Source organism: Acipenser ruthenus, chromosome 8 (assembly GCF_902713425.1).
Source record: "Acipenser ruthenus chromosome 8, fAciRut3.2 maternal haplotype, whole genome shotgun sequence".
In the NCBI taxonomy this organism is placed as follows: Eukaryota; Metazoa; Chordata; class Actinopteri; order Acipenseriformes; family Acipenseridae; genus Acipenser; species Acipenser ruthenus.
The window spans coordinates 3,478,737-3,494,973 of record NC_081196.1 but is presented as its reverse complement, the minus strand read 5'-3'; the positions used below and the strand labels follow the sequence as shown (position 1 = coordinate 3,494,973).

General features: G+C 42.6%; 1 protein-coding gene across 1 annotated transcript; it reads right to left on the bottom strand.

Annotated features, from left to right (window-relative positions):
• Window positions 1–731: 731 nt before the first annotated feature.
• On the bottom strand, window positions 732–15,514 carry LOC117407271 (pyruvate dehydrogenase (acetyl-transferring) kinase isozyme 3, mitochondrial). The gene is made up of 11 exons (XM_034922868.2): window positions 15,211–15,514; window positions 11,496–11,637; window positions 9,781–9,852; window positions 8,045–8,229; window positions 7,038–7,127; window positions 6,627–6,704; window positions 6,068–6,144; window positions 5,292–5,393; window positions 4,812–4,925; window positions 4,449–4,562; window positions 732–3,949 (listed from the first exon to the last, which is right to left on the bottom strand). The coding sequence occupies exons 1-11, from the start codon at window positions 15,314–15,316 to the stop codon at window positions 3,806–3,808; spliced, it is 1,224 nt and encodes a 407-aa protein (XP_034778759.1). The 5' UTR covers window positions 15,317–15,514; the 3' UTR covers window positions 732–3,805.
• Between the last annotated feature and the right edge of the window lie 723 nt (window positions 15,515–16,237).

Here is a 16,237-nt window from a genome sequence, read left to right as displayed (position 1 = left end):
ACTCACCTGAGCTTCTACCAGGTCAGCCACTCGGGCACAGACAGGACATGAACCTGCGCAGTATGACTCACCTGAGCTTCTACCAGGTCAGCCACTCGGGCACAGACAGGACATGAACCTGCGCAGTATGACTCACCTGAGCTTCTACCAGGTCAGCCGCTCGGGCACAGACAGGACATGAACCTGCGCAGTATGACTCACCTGAGCTTCTACCAGGTCAGCCACTCGGGCACAGACAGGACATGAACCTGCGCAGTATGACTCACCTGAGCTTCTACCAGGTCAGCCACTCGGGCACAGACAGGACATGAACCTGCGCAGTATGACTCACCTGAGCTTCTACCAGGTCAGCCACTCGGGCACAGACAGGACATGAACCTGCGCAGTATGACTCACCTGAGCTTCTACCAGGTCAGCCACTCGGGCACAGACAGGACATGAACCTGCGCAGTATAACTCACCTGAGCTTCTACCAGGTCAGCCACTCGGGCACAGACAGGACATGAACCTGCGCAGTATGACTCACCTGAGCTTCTACCAGGTCAGCCACTCGGGCACAGACAGGACGTGAACCTGCGCAGTATGACTCACCTGAGCTTCTACCAGGTCAGCCGCTCAGGCACAGACAGGACATGAACCTGCGCAGTGTGACTCACCCATTCCTTTGCATTAATTAAACAAGCTGAAAAAACACCATCAGCGGAACAACAAAATGTACAAAATCAAATTGGTTGGTTGTACAACAGTAGGCTAAACCTACCTTTAGTTTATTACAAGGAAATGTCTTTATAAAATGAATAATACAATCTAGTCCAAAAAAATTCCAAAAAGGCAAAAGAAATAAACACGTCTGAAATGACATTGTTATTGAAACAAATCCCTTATGAACGATTACAGCAGGAAACCTTCCTGAGCTTACAAATTCTAGAAGCATGCCTTGCTAGAATCATCTGCCCTGTTCTTATTTTTTAAAGTCTTTTTTATTAACGCCTGGTTTACATGTGGAAAATGACATTTACAGCCAGCGCAGGAGTGCATGTAAAATCTTCAATGCTAAAATACACACCAATCTATTATTTGCACTACAAATCAGTGATTCTGAATGGCAATGGTAAACAAGCAAGCAACAACTCAGGAGCACAAGTTATTTATTTGCCATTGGATATTCATACAGGGCGGGCCTGCTCATGTAGAGTATCTTGCTGCAGTGGGACATGTCCTGAGGACAACAAGTGGCATGGGAACTTTATATATCTGCAAAGAATATATCTCTCTCTCTCTCTCTCTCTCTCTATATATATATATATCTCCATTTCAGGATGAAGTGAAAGATTGAGCCAGTGACAGCACATGCCTCCTCACACACAGTACTGCAGAGCGCAACAGTCTTCCAAGACATGAGCCCAGCATTGAAGCTTTGCACTGAGCACCCAGCACCACAGATTTCTTCAACACTCTTCCATACCACACAGTGATGACCAGGCGGCAACAATGCTCTTTGTGAACGTCAGAGTAACTTGGTTCTCTTGCCACACCGAACGGGGCGTATTGTTTAAAGGGGAAGTTCATGATTGCATACAAGCATCGCTCAATTCAAAGCAAACCATGAGTCTCTGTACCTCATCTAGTTTCCCCTGGGTGGGCATTTCTGTTTGCTGCCTGCTCTCTCTTGCCGCCTTTGTATTTCACCATGATAAATAGAGCCCACTGTATGTTAGTAGTTTTACCAAATATTTGAGTTTAGTTAAACAGACGTACAAGTGATTGGACTAGAATACTCCCACATACAATCTGGGGTGCTGTGGCAGGGCAGGAGCCCTGCATACAAGGAGGGTTTTTTGTGTAAATGATTACTGTAAATAGTGTGTGTTTATTAGAATATTAATTAATTAATTAAATAATTAAGTGAGTGAGTGAGTGAGTGGAGTGAGTGAGTGAGTACCTGGCGCTCCTGGGAGAGCCTGCCTGCTGTGTGCGATTGCCAGCTGTGGAATCAGCAGCTAGGTGTGTTCCAGCGCGGCGTCAGGTATAAAGAGGTTCAGTTTATTCACCTCAGGGCTTCTGAAAAGCCAAAGCCAACGGGGCTGAAGATCGTCCGTTTTCAAGGCTTTTGTACAGTGTTTTTCTTTTTCTTTATGTACATTCCCCTTTATGTCCTCAATGCACTACCACTGTTGGCAGTGTCACGTGAGCAGTTGTCTGTGTTCACACTATGTACATAAATCCTGTTCGCCTGCGGGGCGTATGAACTTCGACCTCCGTCTCGATCTCCTGCCTGTCACTCAGCAGAGAATGCAAGCACCCCCACGCCAGCAGCCTGTCACAGGAAAAGAAGTGCTCCCCTGTGCTGCAGGATTAAGCAAAAAAGGGGCTTGGAGTCTCCATTTCATTAGCCTGGCACAGTGTGCAGTGGTTATGGGAAATCAAATGTAGGTTTTTAGAAAATGTCGCCGAGCATAGAAAAAAGGGGAACAATATGAAAATGCTGAAACGAAACCAGACCACAGAAGGCAGTATGGTGCAACACTGCACTGTGTGCTTTGATTTATGTGGCTCACTTTAACTTTTTGAATTATCATTTTGTTACAAACTAAAAATTTGGTAATCTTTCTTTTTTATCCTAATATAGAACCTTTTCAGCAGCCCCAATCCAGGACAGAGTGAGAGATGGGACTGTGGATCAGGAGAGCAAGCAAAAGGACCTGCTTTATTGGTCCCACTGGCCTCCTGCAGTCCCTGAAGCTAAAGTGCAGGGTACGGGACTCCAGCAGCAAGGTGCCTCTCTGTACAGCAGCAGTGAGGGATTCTTTAGAACCCTCTGCTGCTCCTGGTTTGCATTCCAGCACTCCTGCTCCTAGTCTATCCCATTCTCAGTCTCAGATACCTCTTAATTCACTGCAGTCCGAAGATCCCTCAGGTTTACATCTGGGGTATATTATAACCCAGGTCCTGAAGGTAAGGGCTGCAGAGACTTCAACCACCGTCCAGTAATCACAAAGAAAACCACAATCATACCTGCCTGCTGCATGGATAACTCAAGATTATATACAGTACCGGGAGAACTTTCCTCAAAAACATTACAAAATCCAGTACTAGTGCAACCTCTCTTCTAGGCATTTGCCCATATTTGTTACGTTTATATAAATATTTTGTTCTTAAAATCTTAAGGTGCTTTTGCCAACTGTGTGGCAGACGTGCACGTCACACTTGGCTTTCCTGCCAATTAATTTTACCACAAAAAAACAATTAAAATGTATACCACAGCAATGAGCCTTACAGAATTCGATGTTGCCATGCTACATCAAGTGCAACAGGTTTCAGACAATTGTCCTTCAAAAAAGGCAGCTAAGTTGTTTAATTTAATTTTCATATCTTAAGTTTGAAGCCATGGGCATTATTTGCAGTGCTACTGTGCACCCCACCCCCACAGAACAAACAGTATATGGAACTTTACCTGCCCTCTATATAAAATTCCAAAGATTAATAAAAACAAGAACACTTTGCCCAACAAGTTATGTACTTAGCATGACCTCACTTCTGCATGGGACAGAGGGAGGGGAGGAAGAGAGAGGAACAGGACAGGACCCACTGGTAACACTCAAGTTTGTTACACAACATCATCTCCGTGCCTCTCCCTGCCTGTTTGACCTGGAGGTGACCTAGGTAGTAGTTCTTAATATGGAAACATCAACATTTACAAACACACTGGATGCTATTAATATTAGATTATTAAATCCGTTTGGATCCAGAGCTCAGCCGATGGCTTCTATGACGCGGAGGGAGAAACCGCCCTGGTGTTCTGGAGTTATCTGTTGGCTTTGTACTTGGAAGCATCTCTGGGCTCGCTGCTGGGGTTGCTCCAGTCGTCTGCCTCGGGCGAGGTCTGGTAGTGCCGCCACGCAGACTTGTTGAACACGGGGAGTCGCTCGAACGATTCGCTGGAAAGAGCCTGAAAAAACATGCCAGAGAGAAATGTTTTAATGCATCCAACATCACAGCAATACTAAACACTATCACAAACCAAAGCAAGCCATCATAACACCGATTTAGGATATGCAAATCAAGCTTTATTCATTCTTCCCTCTTATTTTCACACTGAATACTACATGTATAGTAATGTGTATAAAACTGTAATTTAGCATTAGCACGCATCACGGCAGCCACTGTGCTTGACAGAAGGAAGTCCCATGTGTTCAGCTGTGTGCTTGTGGATGCTTATCCTTCAAACCTAAACAATGAATGTGTCCTTGAATGTGGTGTCAAGGGTAGGTGCTGGGCTGGGGGCCTCTGTATTTTTCTACCAAGTATCGGAAGCAATGCTTAGAAGAAGATGTCCAATAAATCACATGTTCAGGTAATTCTACATTATACACAACGTTTACAAACTGTATAAATGCAGGTGTGTTCAAATTCACAAAAACTATTTAAAAAGGAGCAGCTGAAGTTACCTTCAGATAGATTACAGCGTCGGTGCCCACTCCCTCCATGGAGTACAGCTTGAGGTCCCCTTGGAAGTACCTGGCATAGAGCCGAGAGATGGGCAAGCCATAGCCAAAGCCAGCCTGCAAGACAAGTGATGGACTGATCTGAAAGGACGTGGTTTTATAAACAGAAACAGGCAAACTGTTCCCATTTCAGTTTCCCCAGTTGTGCCCACTTGGTGGAGATTACAAACCACCTGTACCACTATCCAAGTGGCTTCCAGCCGGTTTGCAGTGGATCCGGCAGCAGGCACAGTTAAACACTGCAACATCCTAAAAACAGAGAAACCGTCAGCTTGAAGCCACAGTATTGACATGGACTCATCTTACCAGGGGAGCAGCAGTGCTGGATGGTTCGAAGTTGGGTCTAGGGGCTGTGGAGTACATGTAGTTAAACAGGCGCTCGATCTTTCTCAGTGGGACGCCTCCACCTTTATCACATATCTGCAAAACGAACAGGAAAGCATATTGTTCCTTCCCTTATAGCTGCATGCACAATTCCTGATAGTCACCCTACAGACGCACGAGAGGCTTATTGAAGTGTGATCAGTAAATTCAGAGCAGGTTGAGCAGGGGCCTGATTGTTCAAACTCCTGGCGTCTGTTGATTTCAATAATGCATCTAAAACAAGGGGAGTTCTGAAACCCAGGACTGGGTGCAGGAGTTTCTAACCCTGTAATGAGATAATCAATTCTCGAGATATATGGAAACTACTAAAGTGTGATATATTAACCCTCCCATCACTGGGAATATGAAGAGAATTAGATCATTTCAAATGGAAAAAAGTGTTAAACAGAACCACCCACTAACCTTTATAGACAGATCCTCCTTTCCCAGGGTGACCATTGTTTTAATGGGGGGGAAGCCTTCACTTCTGCCTTCATGGAGCTCCACGGTGGCTCTCATTGAATTCTACACAAAGGGCATTAGGCTTAGTGAGCACAAGAGCTAACAAATCAAGGCAAAGGTTCAATACACTGCTAATGTCTCATAGCGAATGTACAGTTACAAACAGACTTAGGCACAGCGTGACATTTAAAATGGCTTGATAGCCAGCGTTAATTACTACTGTTGCAGCCCAGGAGCCCCTGCATACATGGTGATCAGTGGCCATCACTGTAATCTAGAGCAGAGGTTTTCAATATGGGTCACTGGACCCCATATCTGCACAAAAAAAAAACAATGATTCTTCTGTATACAGAAAACATCGACTTTCAATACAGTTTGTTTGCGATTTGCTTTTTCCACAGTTTTCAGTTGGGACTCCCTATTCAAATTTCTTTTTTAAAAACAGGGCTGACCCCAAATAAAAAGTTTCAGACTCTCTGATCCAGGGTGGGCATTTAATATTGTAGTACTGTCCGGATCTGGCTATCACGGTGCAGCGATAAGCAGGAAAACTGGAATGTATAACAACCCAGGATGGACTGGTGATGGCTGAAGAGTGTGACAGAGTGCCGTGCATGCCTCTGTTGTTCCACTAGGGGGCACTGCTAAGCAACAAGTCAATTCTGAGAGTAATAAAGAGTAATAAAGAGCTTTTAACAAATATAGCCTTCAGCTAAAAGGTTTTCAAATGCACTTGCCTTGAACAACTCAAACAGCATGTGGAAGAGATGGGACGGCACATACACCACTTGGATGTTCTTTTTAGGTGCCTTAGCTGGAAGAAAAAAAAAAATGCACTTGAATAGATAACCCAATAAACCCTGCGGATTCTCTTCTACTTACAGGTGCATGGAAGACTGTTTCTTTAATGTCTAGCCCTACTGTGCATGTTATCTGGTATAATACAGTATGTATATTATTGCTTAAGTAAATACAATGGTAATAACATCAGATCGTGCCTCACCACCAGTATTCCACCTGCCGTTTTCAAAGTATTTGTGCCTCGAGCCTCACAGAGATGTTTAATTAGCCAAAACGGTCACAGAATCCTAACCAGTGTGAGACGCTACGAGCAGAGGAATAGTTATACTACCTCATTAAATTCTTCGAGTTCCAGCGGGCACAACACAAAGGAATCAGAACACTTACCATTGAATTCTTCGAGTTCCAGCGGGCACAACACAAAGGAATCAGAACACTTACCATTGAATTCTTCGAGTTCCAGCGGGCACAACACAAAGGAATCAGAACACTTACCATTGAATTCTTCGATTTCCAGCTCAGGTGCTGCCATGTAGTATTGCTCACAAAGCATCTTCGCAGTCTCATAGGCATCTGGAATGAATATTTGTCAAGACATTTGCTCTAATGCTTTTCACAGAAATGTTCCCAGTATACAAAAACACACACACTTTTTTTTTCCTCTTTTTTTTTTTTGAAATGCTCCTGTGACCTCAAATAACATTGCCTCCTGCTGTAGTTACCTGGGGGAGGTGGGGGTGTACAGAAAGCTAAACTATGGAAGAACGTAGTAAACCATTCACCCAGAAATCACATTGTTGTGTAAAATTGAACACGATTATGGGATAGGTTTTAATTGGCATTAAAAGTCGATGAGAATAATCCTAAGAAATCTAATAATTGCATGCAAAGAGAAGGAAAGCTTACCTTTAACAACATCGGCTACATTGCAGGTGGGATCGATGCTTCCAATATGTTTGGGGTGTGCTGGATTTGTGTCATTACCGAAGAGCAGTGCTGAAATAAAAAAAAGAGATACACATCAATGCTTTGCCCTTTCTTCATGGAAACCATCCACCCATGCACATCCAGCCCACGGCCTTTAAAATCTAAAGGCAGGTAGGACAGTAATGCCCCATTTCCAATGCCTGGTGATCCCGGCTAAGGCTGAGCACGGCAACAAGACAGGGTGTGTCCACGGCAACAAGACAGGGTGTGTCCACGGCAACAAGACAAGGTGTGTCCACGGCAACAAGACAAGGTGTGTCCACTGCTCCCCCAAGCAGCTGAGCACAGCTATCTGGTCAGGTTTTGCATCTCATACTCTATGTAGGCAAACTGGCTTCAAAGGAAGTGCATCATCATGTAGCGAGGAGGTGTGTGTAGAAAAGAAACCAACAGGGAGATCTCTACATTGGTTTTTTTCACAGGTACAATAAGAAACCGACAGGGAGATCTCTACAGTGGTTTGTACAATGGCTGTACAGAAGCCTTCTGAATATAAAAACAATGGCAGAGGCTTTTGGGAAAGAGAAGAAACTAAATGTCTTTTAGCAGTTTGGGCCGATGCTGAAATAAAGGCAGTTAATGGGTGCCTTTCAAAGCACATGTGTTTAAAATCGTTTGCAGTGCCATAATGAAAACAGCAATGAATGGACTTTCAATTTCAGCTTCCGTTGCTCGGACTGCTTTGTTCTAAACGCAGTGTTACTGCCGGCTCTTTAAAACAAAACCCAATACCAAGGCCTGTAGCACCAAGCAGTGGGAACGAGACATCAGTGCCAACAGACAACCCGGGGCTTCCTGCAGAGAGGACGGCGTGCCAAATTCAAACTCACGGGTGGTTTTGTGGTGTGCTGATTAGTCACTCAGGGTCAAGCTCATTTTGCTTGTGCATGCAAGCCTAGGCGCACACGGACTCTCAGAGGACTCACTGTGCTGGTTAATCAGCATCCTGAAGGAGATGCGGTTGGTGTAGAAGCGGTCCAGGAAGTACTGGATGTTGCTGCTGATGAAGGGGTCGAAGCCGTACTTCTCCTTGTACTCGATCACGCCCTGCGCCATGGTGGGGACGACGTCATTGTGCCGGTTCCGGATCTGAATCAGAATGTCCAGGAAACTGAAAGAACAAAGCAATCAATCAAACTCGCTTCACATCACTCCTGCTTACGTCTCTTATGAACACAGCACTGAAGTGTCCCGAACTCCACAATACAATGAGGAGTCAACGGGGACAAGCTGCTTTCACCCTGTTCATCATCACACTCCAGATCGTCTCAGTCATACAATCGATCATCCACTCCGATACCAATTTGGAAATCAAAGCACAAGATTAGAAGGTTTGCATGAAGTTGTAGCGCAGTTTAGAAATGTTCTGACATATAAAAGCACGGTAGCACAATATAGGAGACAGGAGACTGCAATGTGCATGTTTACAGCTTCCTTTTGACTAAAACAAAGTAGTGTAATGTGTAATAGACAGAAAAAACTTGTAAGAAATGTCATTAATGAACACTATTTGTATAGTACTATATTTGAGTTCCATAGCAAACCAGTATCATTTGTTGCATCAACACTTCTGAGTTATTGGTGAACTACGCCTATGCCACTGTTTATGCTCTGTGGTATTTTAAATAACTAGCAAGTTAAATCTCGTGATCTCTTCATCTTCATGCAGGCAGCTGGAGAGAGACACGTCTAAAGCAACAGAAGAGCTGACAGACCAACACAAGACATATCCAACGACTCTACAAGTAACTTTCAAATGCATGAATAAACTTAAGATTTCTCTTTCGGAAGGGTTTTGTGAATTTATATGCTTTGAACTAGAACCAAATTCACAGAGAGTGCATCCACTGGAACCAGAGACTTGGTCCAAATGGAAAGCGCTGGAACATCCATGACAATAGACCGGTAACGGATCATTACTGCAACGATTTATCATAATGGCACCTGGCATGAATTTAGCATTGACAAAAATAAATAAATAAATAAATAAATAAATCAACCAATAAAAACATTCAAAACAAAACTGATGCTCAGTGTTGTGCTCAGTCGTTCTGCTATGTATCCGCTGTGAACAGCCTACAAATAGACTTGTTATTGTTTAACCTTGGCTTTATCAGTCTTCTGCAAAGGAAGCTAGATTGTAGGACGTGAGCAATCGAACTTTGGACATTCTGAACACTAAAGGAGTGCCAAGGAATGTCTGAGAGATCTTTCTACATCCTGTCAGCACTGGCAATATTCTCAATGGTCACTTCGAACATATTATATTTTGTATTGTACTGTATTGTATTGTATACCTCAGGTTGAAATATGTAGATATTTGTAGCTATCAAAGTTATTGTTACTGCTGCTTCCTGGTACAAAATCACTTTGTTTCATTCTAAAACTATTTAGATATGGATATCAAAAGTATGAAAAAACAAAATAACCAAAATATCTTGGACATAAAAAAGGGGGGCAGCGATGAAGCTGCTAATGCTGTTCGCTGCACAGAAAATTGTTCTAAACGTGTTCGAGATTCTCTTTTAAAGAATGCAGTTTAAAAATGTGAGTTTTTTTACAAATCTCCATTTACTGCATTCTCTTTGCAACCTTGTGTATGTAAGAAATGGTGCGTTCCAGCATGTGTTGGTCCAATCTTTTTTACAAATCTGACACTTACTCATCCAATACTTGAGGATCCTCTGGACTCCTGGTTTCATATTCCAAAATGTCTAAAAAGCTCTGCATGTACCTAAGGGGAATACATAAGAAATTAGAAACAAAATGAAGTGGGGAAAAGAATGAAAGCACACACTGGATCTTATTTTATTTAGGGGTTCACCCTCCTTACACGGGATTATACACCTAGAGCTTGAGCTTTTCACTTCTTATTTTCAAAATCTCTACCTACCTTTACATGTTAATTAGTAGCTGTTAAGCTGTCTAACTATTCATTAAAAATGGGGTTTTCGATTTATTTTTTCTTTGCTACAAAATCAAGGATGGACTTGCTATCAGTGTACACTCTATTAAATGAGTGAAAACAACAGAAGCACAACGATAAAATAGGCGACTGCATGAATGAAATGCAATTAGGATCAGCGATGAGCTTGAAATAAAAATAAGGAGAAACAGAATCAGGCTCAGTCAAGATATGAAGGTAAAAAAAACAAATAACATTGTTTTGTAATTAACAGCTATTTCTGTGTTTAATTAGGAAACAGAATCAGCTCAAAAGCTATTTAAAAGGGACACCATGTGATCAAAAATAAAACCTAAATACTTCAAGCCATATATACACACACACACCACACAGGGACATATTACTCCCATCTGTATGGAAAACAGCAGGACTCTGTAAGCATTATGACCGGTGATGATCCAGCAATGCAGCAGACACATGAAATTCACTCAGCCTGCGCCAGACATCTGTCTCGACAGCAGTTTAATGAGACGTGCAAGAGAGACAAAAACATCTCGCTGGACTTAAAATACGTGTCATTTCCCTCCCATTCAAAACCACACACCGAACGTGCCAGGTTTCCGTGTGCAGTAAGATTAAGGAGACTGAGAGGTAAACTCCGGTTCCCATGGGCATCGTTTCAAATGCAGTAATAAGCCATGTTGTTGTCCCTTCCAATTAACTTCTTGCAACACGTGTCCATACAAAGCTTAATCAAATTCAGCTGAGCAGGTCCCAAGATACAAGCGCCAATAGCGCAGCAAATCCAGTGCCAGTTAGGAAAAATACTGTCAAAGTACATTTCTATTTTAATAAAAATGTCAGAACAGTACCAGCAAACGGAGATGCATGATTGGTGGATGAAAGTTCTGATGTCTCTTCCCTTAGCCATTTACATGCACAATCGAATGAAATTCAAACTCCCTATTTGCGGAATCAATTCTGAATCATCAATGCATCTTGCATGTGAAACCATTTGGAGTTGCAATTGGGTTTGTGGGTTTTGACTGGATTCAAGTGGGCGCAGGTTCAGAAACATCGATTCCTCCAAACCCTGAGTTTGGCATGTAAACTCTGCACATATTGAAACAAATCAAATTACAAGAGTGTCAATTTCATGTGCATGTAAACTTGCTGGAGACGAGCCTGAGGCAGCACAGTGGTAATAGGTACTGAGTTGTGACGTGCTAAACCCAGGTCTGCTCTGCTCAGTGCACAACACAGAGCTGGACCAGGCTCACTCAGCATGCATTATCCAGCCAGGGCAGGTCCGCTCTGCTCAGTGCACAACACAGAGCTGGACCAGGCTCACTCAGCATGCATTACCCAGCCAGGGCAGGTCCGCTCTGCTCAGTGCACAACACAGAGCTGGACCAGGCTCACTCAGCATGCATTACCCAGCCAGGGTGCAACAGGCCCCATTACTAGCTCACCAGGTCTGCACCAGCCTCACAGAGGGTCTGCTCAGTAGCTTGTCTGGAAGCAGGTTCACCTCCCTCATGGTGTTCGCCAGCCGGACCGGGAGCTCCTTCCGCAAGAACATGTAGGACGTTTTCTCACAGGCATTGTTCCTGCCTGCAAGAAGAAGAATGAGCAAATAAAACCACCAGCCTCAGTATACCCTACCTACAGCCCTGGCCAAACATTGTGCACCACCCTATAGAAATAACTAATTTAGCTTCATAAAGTCAAACAAAACCTGCTGAATAAAGTTACCTTAACATATTGAATTACATACCGCTTTGTAGTTTTCCATATACTTTTATAAAAACTGAAAAATGTGATATTTTGAAATCTAACAAAATACTGTACTACTATTATGGGATCAGGACTTTCGCAATATTTTGTAGTTTGATTACATGGTGTTAAATAAAATATCTAGTTTAAAAAAAAAAAAAAAAAAGGATATCTCAAGCCTAAAATTCTAGGTGATGCAAAACTTTTGGCCATAGTTGCGTAGTGCACAGGTATTTATACTGAAAGGTATTTATATTTAAAAATAAATGTGCTGGGTCTTCAGTCATGATTTAAAATTCACAATCCATTAATAAGACAGTTATATTTGAGAGCAGCTGCATGGTGTTCCATGTAAAGTAGCCACACAGTTTCTAAATGTTCCGTACACCACCACAGAAGCACCTGTGTGAAAACAAGCCATTGCAGGTGGGATCAATGCTTCCAGCATGTTTGGGGTGTGCAATGAGGGTCAATCTCAGACAGCACTCCTCCTTAAAACCCACTATCCACAAGTCACCGCCCCAGAAATAAGAAAGAAACCAATAGAAAACAAGTGATTCAATCCCAAGGGAGTCCAGCCCAGTTACATGCAATTTCCATGACTCTGCAGACAGACGGAAAATACCAAGCCTGTGTGGCAGCAAACATTTCCACTCCTGTCATCCTTCCAATAGGATATAATGAGACAACTCTATCAAAGCAACTGAGCAAGTTTTAAGTTGCATACCCAAAATGCACCATCAAACCAATTCTTTTTTTACGGGTGCTCTGCCAGAATAACATTTCTGTGAGTGAAGTACCTACTGTAGTTGGGAGTCAGAAATCTAAATGATGCATAGCCGAGTTTAAGCCACTGGCTAGAACACAGCACCCCTTACATACATACGGAAGCACCCACAGGACACCAAGAGTCACCCTCTGGCTGCTGCACAATAAATGCATTTTGATTCAATCAAACACAGGAGGCAAAGGCTTGTCCTGTTGTGTACACAAGGGTCTGATATAGCTTGTTGTGGTACAGCACAGCACTAAAAGCTTTTTGTCTGCTGCAATTAAAACTTTGTCAGTCACAGAGAGAATTTAATGAACGGCTTTCCACTGAAAGAGAGAGAATCTCATAACTGAAAACACAGACGGCAAGCCAGCTGTAAACACCATGCATCATACAATCACAGGCTGTCAATGTATTGTTTTTGTTTTGTTTTTTGACACCCGAGGCAGTTGTCAGTAACATTCCAGAAAGTACATTGTCCGCTGTTGTCAGCAATGCTGTCAGTCTCAGTTGACACAGCGCCTAGAATACCATATTGCAATTCCAAATTGTTTATATTTTAAAATGACCTTAATATAGTTTATTACAGCACAGTAGTACAAGCAACATATATCCAATTACAGTCACTGCAATGACACCTTGAAGTGCTGAAGAAATACTGTTCATCAGCACAGCCTATCAGAGGCAAGACCTGCCCTCAAGAATGTCCATACCAAGTTTCAAGCCGATTGGATGACTGGTTCTCAAAATAATGCCAATAAATAGAAGCCTGACATTATGCTTTTTCTAAATTGCTTTTTACTCTATTTGCTTCCCTCCCATGACAGGAGTGTGACATTGTAACTTCTTTTACACCCATCTGGAAGGGTGTCTCCGTGACCCTGCAGCGGATTACAGAAGTACTTGCTGGTTTTGTCAAACTGTAATTAGGTTTATCTGCAGCAGTTTATCAACAGAGTTCTAAACAGATAATCTGGCAGCAGATTATTCATTTCACGTGACTGCAGATCTCTTTCATTCACATAAAAACAACTCAACTCCACAGAAATAAAATGTGAGAGCGCACAGAACGCTTTGGTTATTATTGAGAGCATTGAACAATCTATTTTCAGATGCCACAGTCCTCTGCAGCCGTCATCTTCCAGTCAACACTAAAAGTTTCCCAAAAGCTTAGCAAAGTGTAATAAAGCACATTAAAAGCATGCAAAGCCCTGCTTAGTATGAGAAAGCATATTTTAAAACATGGAAAATCATTGTAAACTATGGTAAATGCATAGGACCATGGGATAAGCATCCAAGTCCAGAAATACTGTAGTAAACTTTTATAAGGGTTTCCAAGAAAACAAAAAAATAGCACATCTGTATACCGATTGGTTACATCAGACTAATGGCAAGCACGAGACTTGTGTTGATGGGTCGATCCGAATACACAGAAGTTTGATCACAAAGTCCTGGGCTTCCCTGTATCAGTGACTTATCCTTGTAACAAGTTACATAGTCCTGGATGATCCCAGCGCTGTATGCAGGTCTTCCCTTTCAAAGCCGTTTAGCAATCATTAAGAACGTGCTGTGCAGACCAATGGGGTATCTAAGAGACCACACCCTTAACTGCAGGTAACCGATACCCTCTAGGCAAAATTCAAATACAGTCTTGCGTTAATGTAGGAAACAGGCGTTTAGCCCAATTAATACTAAAGCACTGTCCACAGTACTGCATGTCTCTAGTCCTCCTGACTGTGGTTTACAGCTGACCTTTACCACTCAGAGCGATCAGTTACACTTGCCCTTACGATTGGTGCTGTGACACAGCTTCCGTTCGGAGAATGGAATCATTGACTTCTATATTTATACCTTACAGACAAAATCAGAGCCGCCTGCAACATTGAGAAGAGCCCACCCAGATGTGCACGCACTGTACAGCACGTCAAAGTAATAACAGGAGTGCCATCAAGTTTCCAAGTTTGTTTGCTTTTGTAAATACCATGAGATTTTAGCACAAAATAAGCAGGTACAGAAGGAGGTCCCTACTGCTGTGAAGCCTACAGCGTGCTTGCTTATCAATAGAACTGTGTCCTGCTCCAGTCAGGCAGATTCTGTCTCACCCAGCACGTTCGCATGACGGTTAAGACACTGACTTGCTGTGTGCAGTTCCAACCCTGAACTAAATTGTTTAAATTGAACCATTTCAACCTCAATCCAGACACCAGATTATTGACAGTCTCAGCACACAGCTTCATCAGACATTTAAACAAACATTAACTGGAAATGTGGCACTTACGGATGGCCTGCATCATCACAGGAAGCCGTGTGTGTGTGTGTATGTGTATCTATCTAAGATATATAGACAGACAGATAGATAGATAGATAGATAGATAGATAGATAGATAGATAGATAGATAGATAGATAGATAGACAGACAGACAGACAGGTGTTCGTTCAGTATAGCAACAAGTAACTAACTGAACCCACTTACGAGAGTCTGACGTTGCAGTTGAACTGTCTAGATATGACACCAATGCTGTACATAAAGGACTATGAAATGTTATATAATTATGGGACCGCTATGAACTCCACCTTAAAATAACACCACCACGACACGCATTTAATAAAGATAACTGTTAGTAAAAGCCAATACTTACCGAAATCCAGAAACTGTTTTATAGACAGTGGCGATGGAGAAAACCTGGAGTAATACTCAATTTGCTTTGGAGTCTTGTTTTTCAAGAGGAACCCAAACAGCCTCATAGCTGACTTTGTGCTTTATTCAAATAAAGCTATTAAAATGACATAAAAACTAACGACATGAATAGCACAAAATGAAATTCAAATACAGATTACATTGTTGCAACAACCTGCACGTACACACCGCTCCGAATCAATCGTCCCTTTGAAAAACAACACAAGGCCACGCCTCTGGCTCCTTTTCATTGGAGCTGAGCCTCCTGCACTCGAAGCAGGAAGAGCACCTCTGTGCTTGGTGTTGGACAGCGCGCTTGTCAGTCAGTAAATCTATCCAGCGCGACACTCTGTACAGTTAAGCTGTGAGTGACGTTATCCAAAACCAGGGAACGTACAGTCTCGTTTTGCGGAAAACATTTTTTGAAGTCTAGCTGCTTGCCGTCCACAAAACAAAGGCGAGGATTCGCCTTATCCGCTGGGCGGCGCACGCAAAATCCCTTCATACCACAGTACAGATAATAACAGCAAAACGCACATTGATGCACATTGAGTCCCAGTGTTCAGTCCCAACCAGGGCTGACATGATTCTCTGGAATCCTCCCTGTACTTTCCAGCCCCTGGGTGCTCACATGCAGCAGGACCTGGCCATGCTACAGTGATAGCCTTGGATTAAAACATATATCCCTGTTATTTTATTTTATTTTATTTTATTACAGATTACTTATCCTACAATATATTATGTGAGCTTCTCTGTTGTGTTTCTGTGTAGATTAATTATACCATGATCTATTCCAGAAAAAAATATTAGTATATTTCAGACAGAAACAGTATGCCTTTACACGCAAGTGCAAACTCAAATTTAACTTAAACAAACTGTAGAAAAGGGGGGCATTGTACATTTACAGTGCTCATATCAGAAGATACTAGCATCACAGCAAAACAAAACTGATCACTGTACTGGAAAGCGTAAAAGCACACCTGCATCTG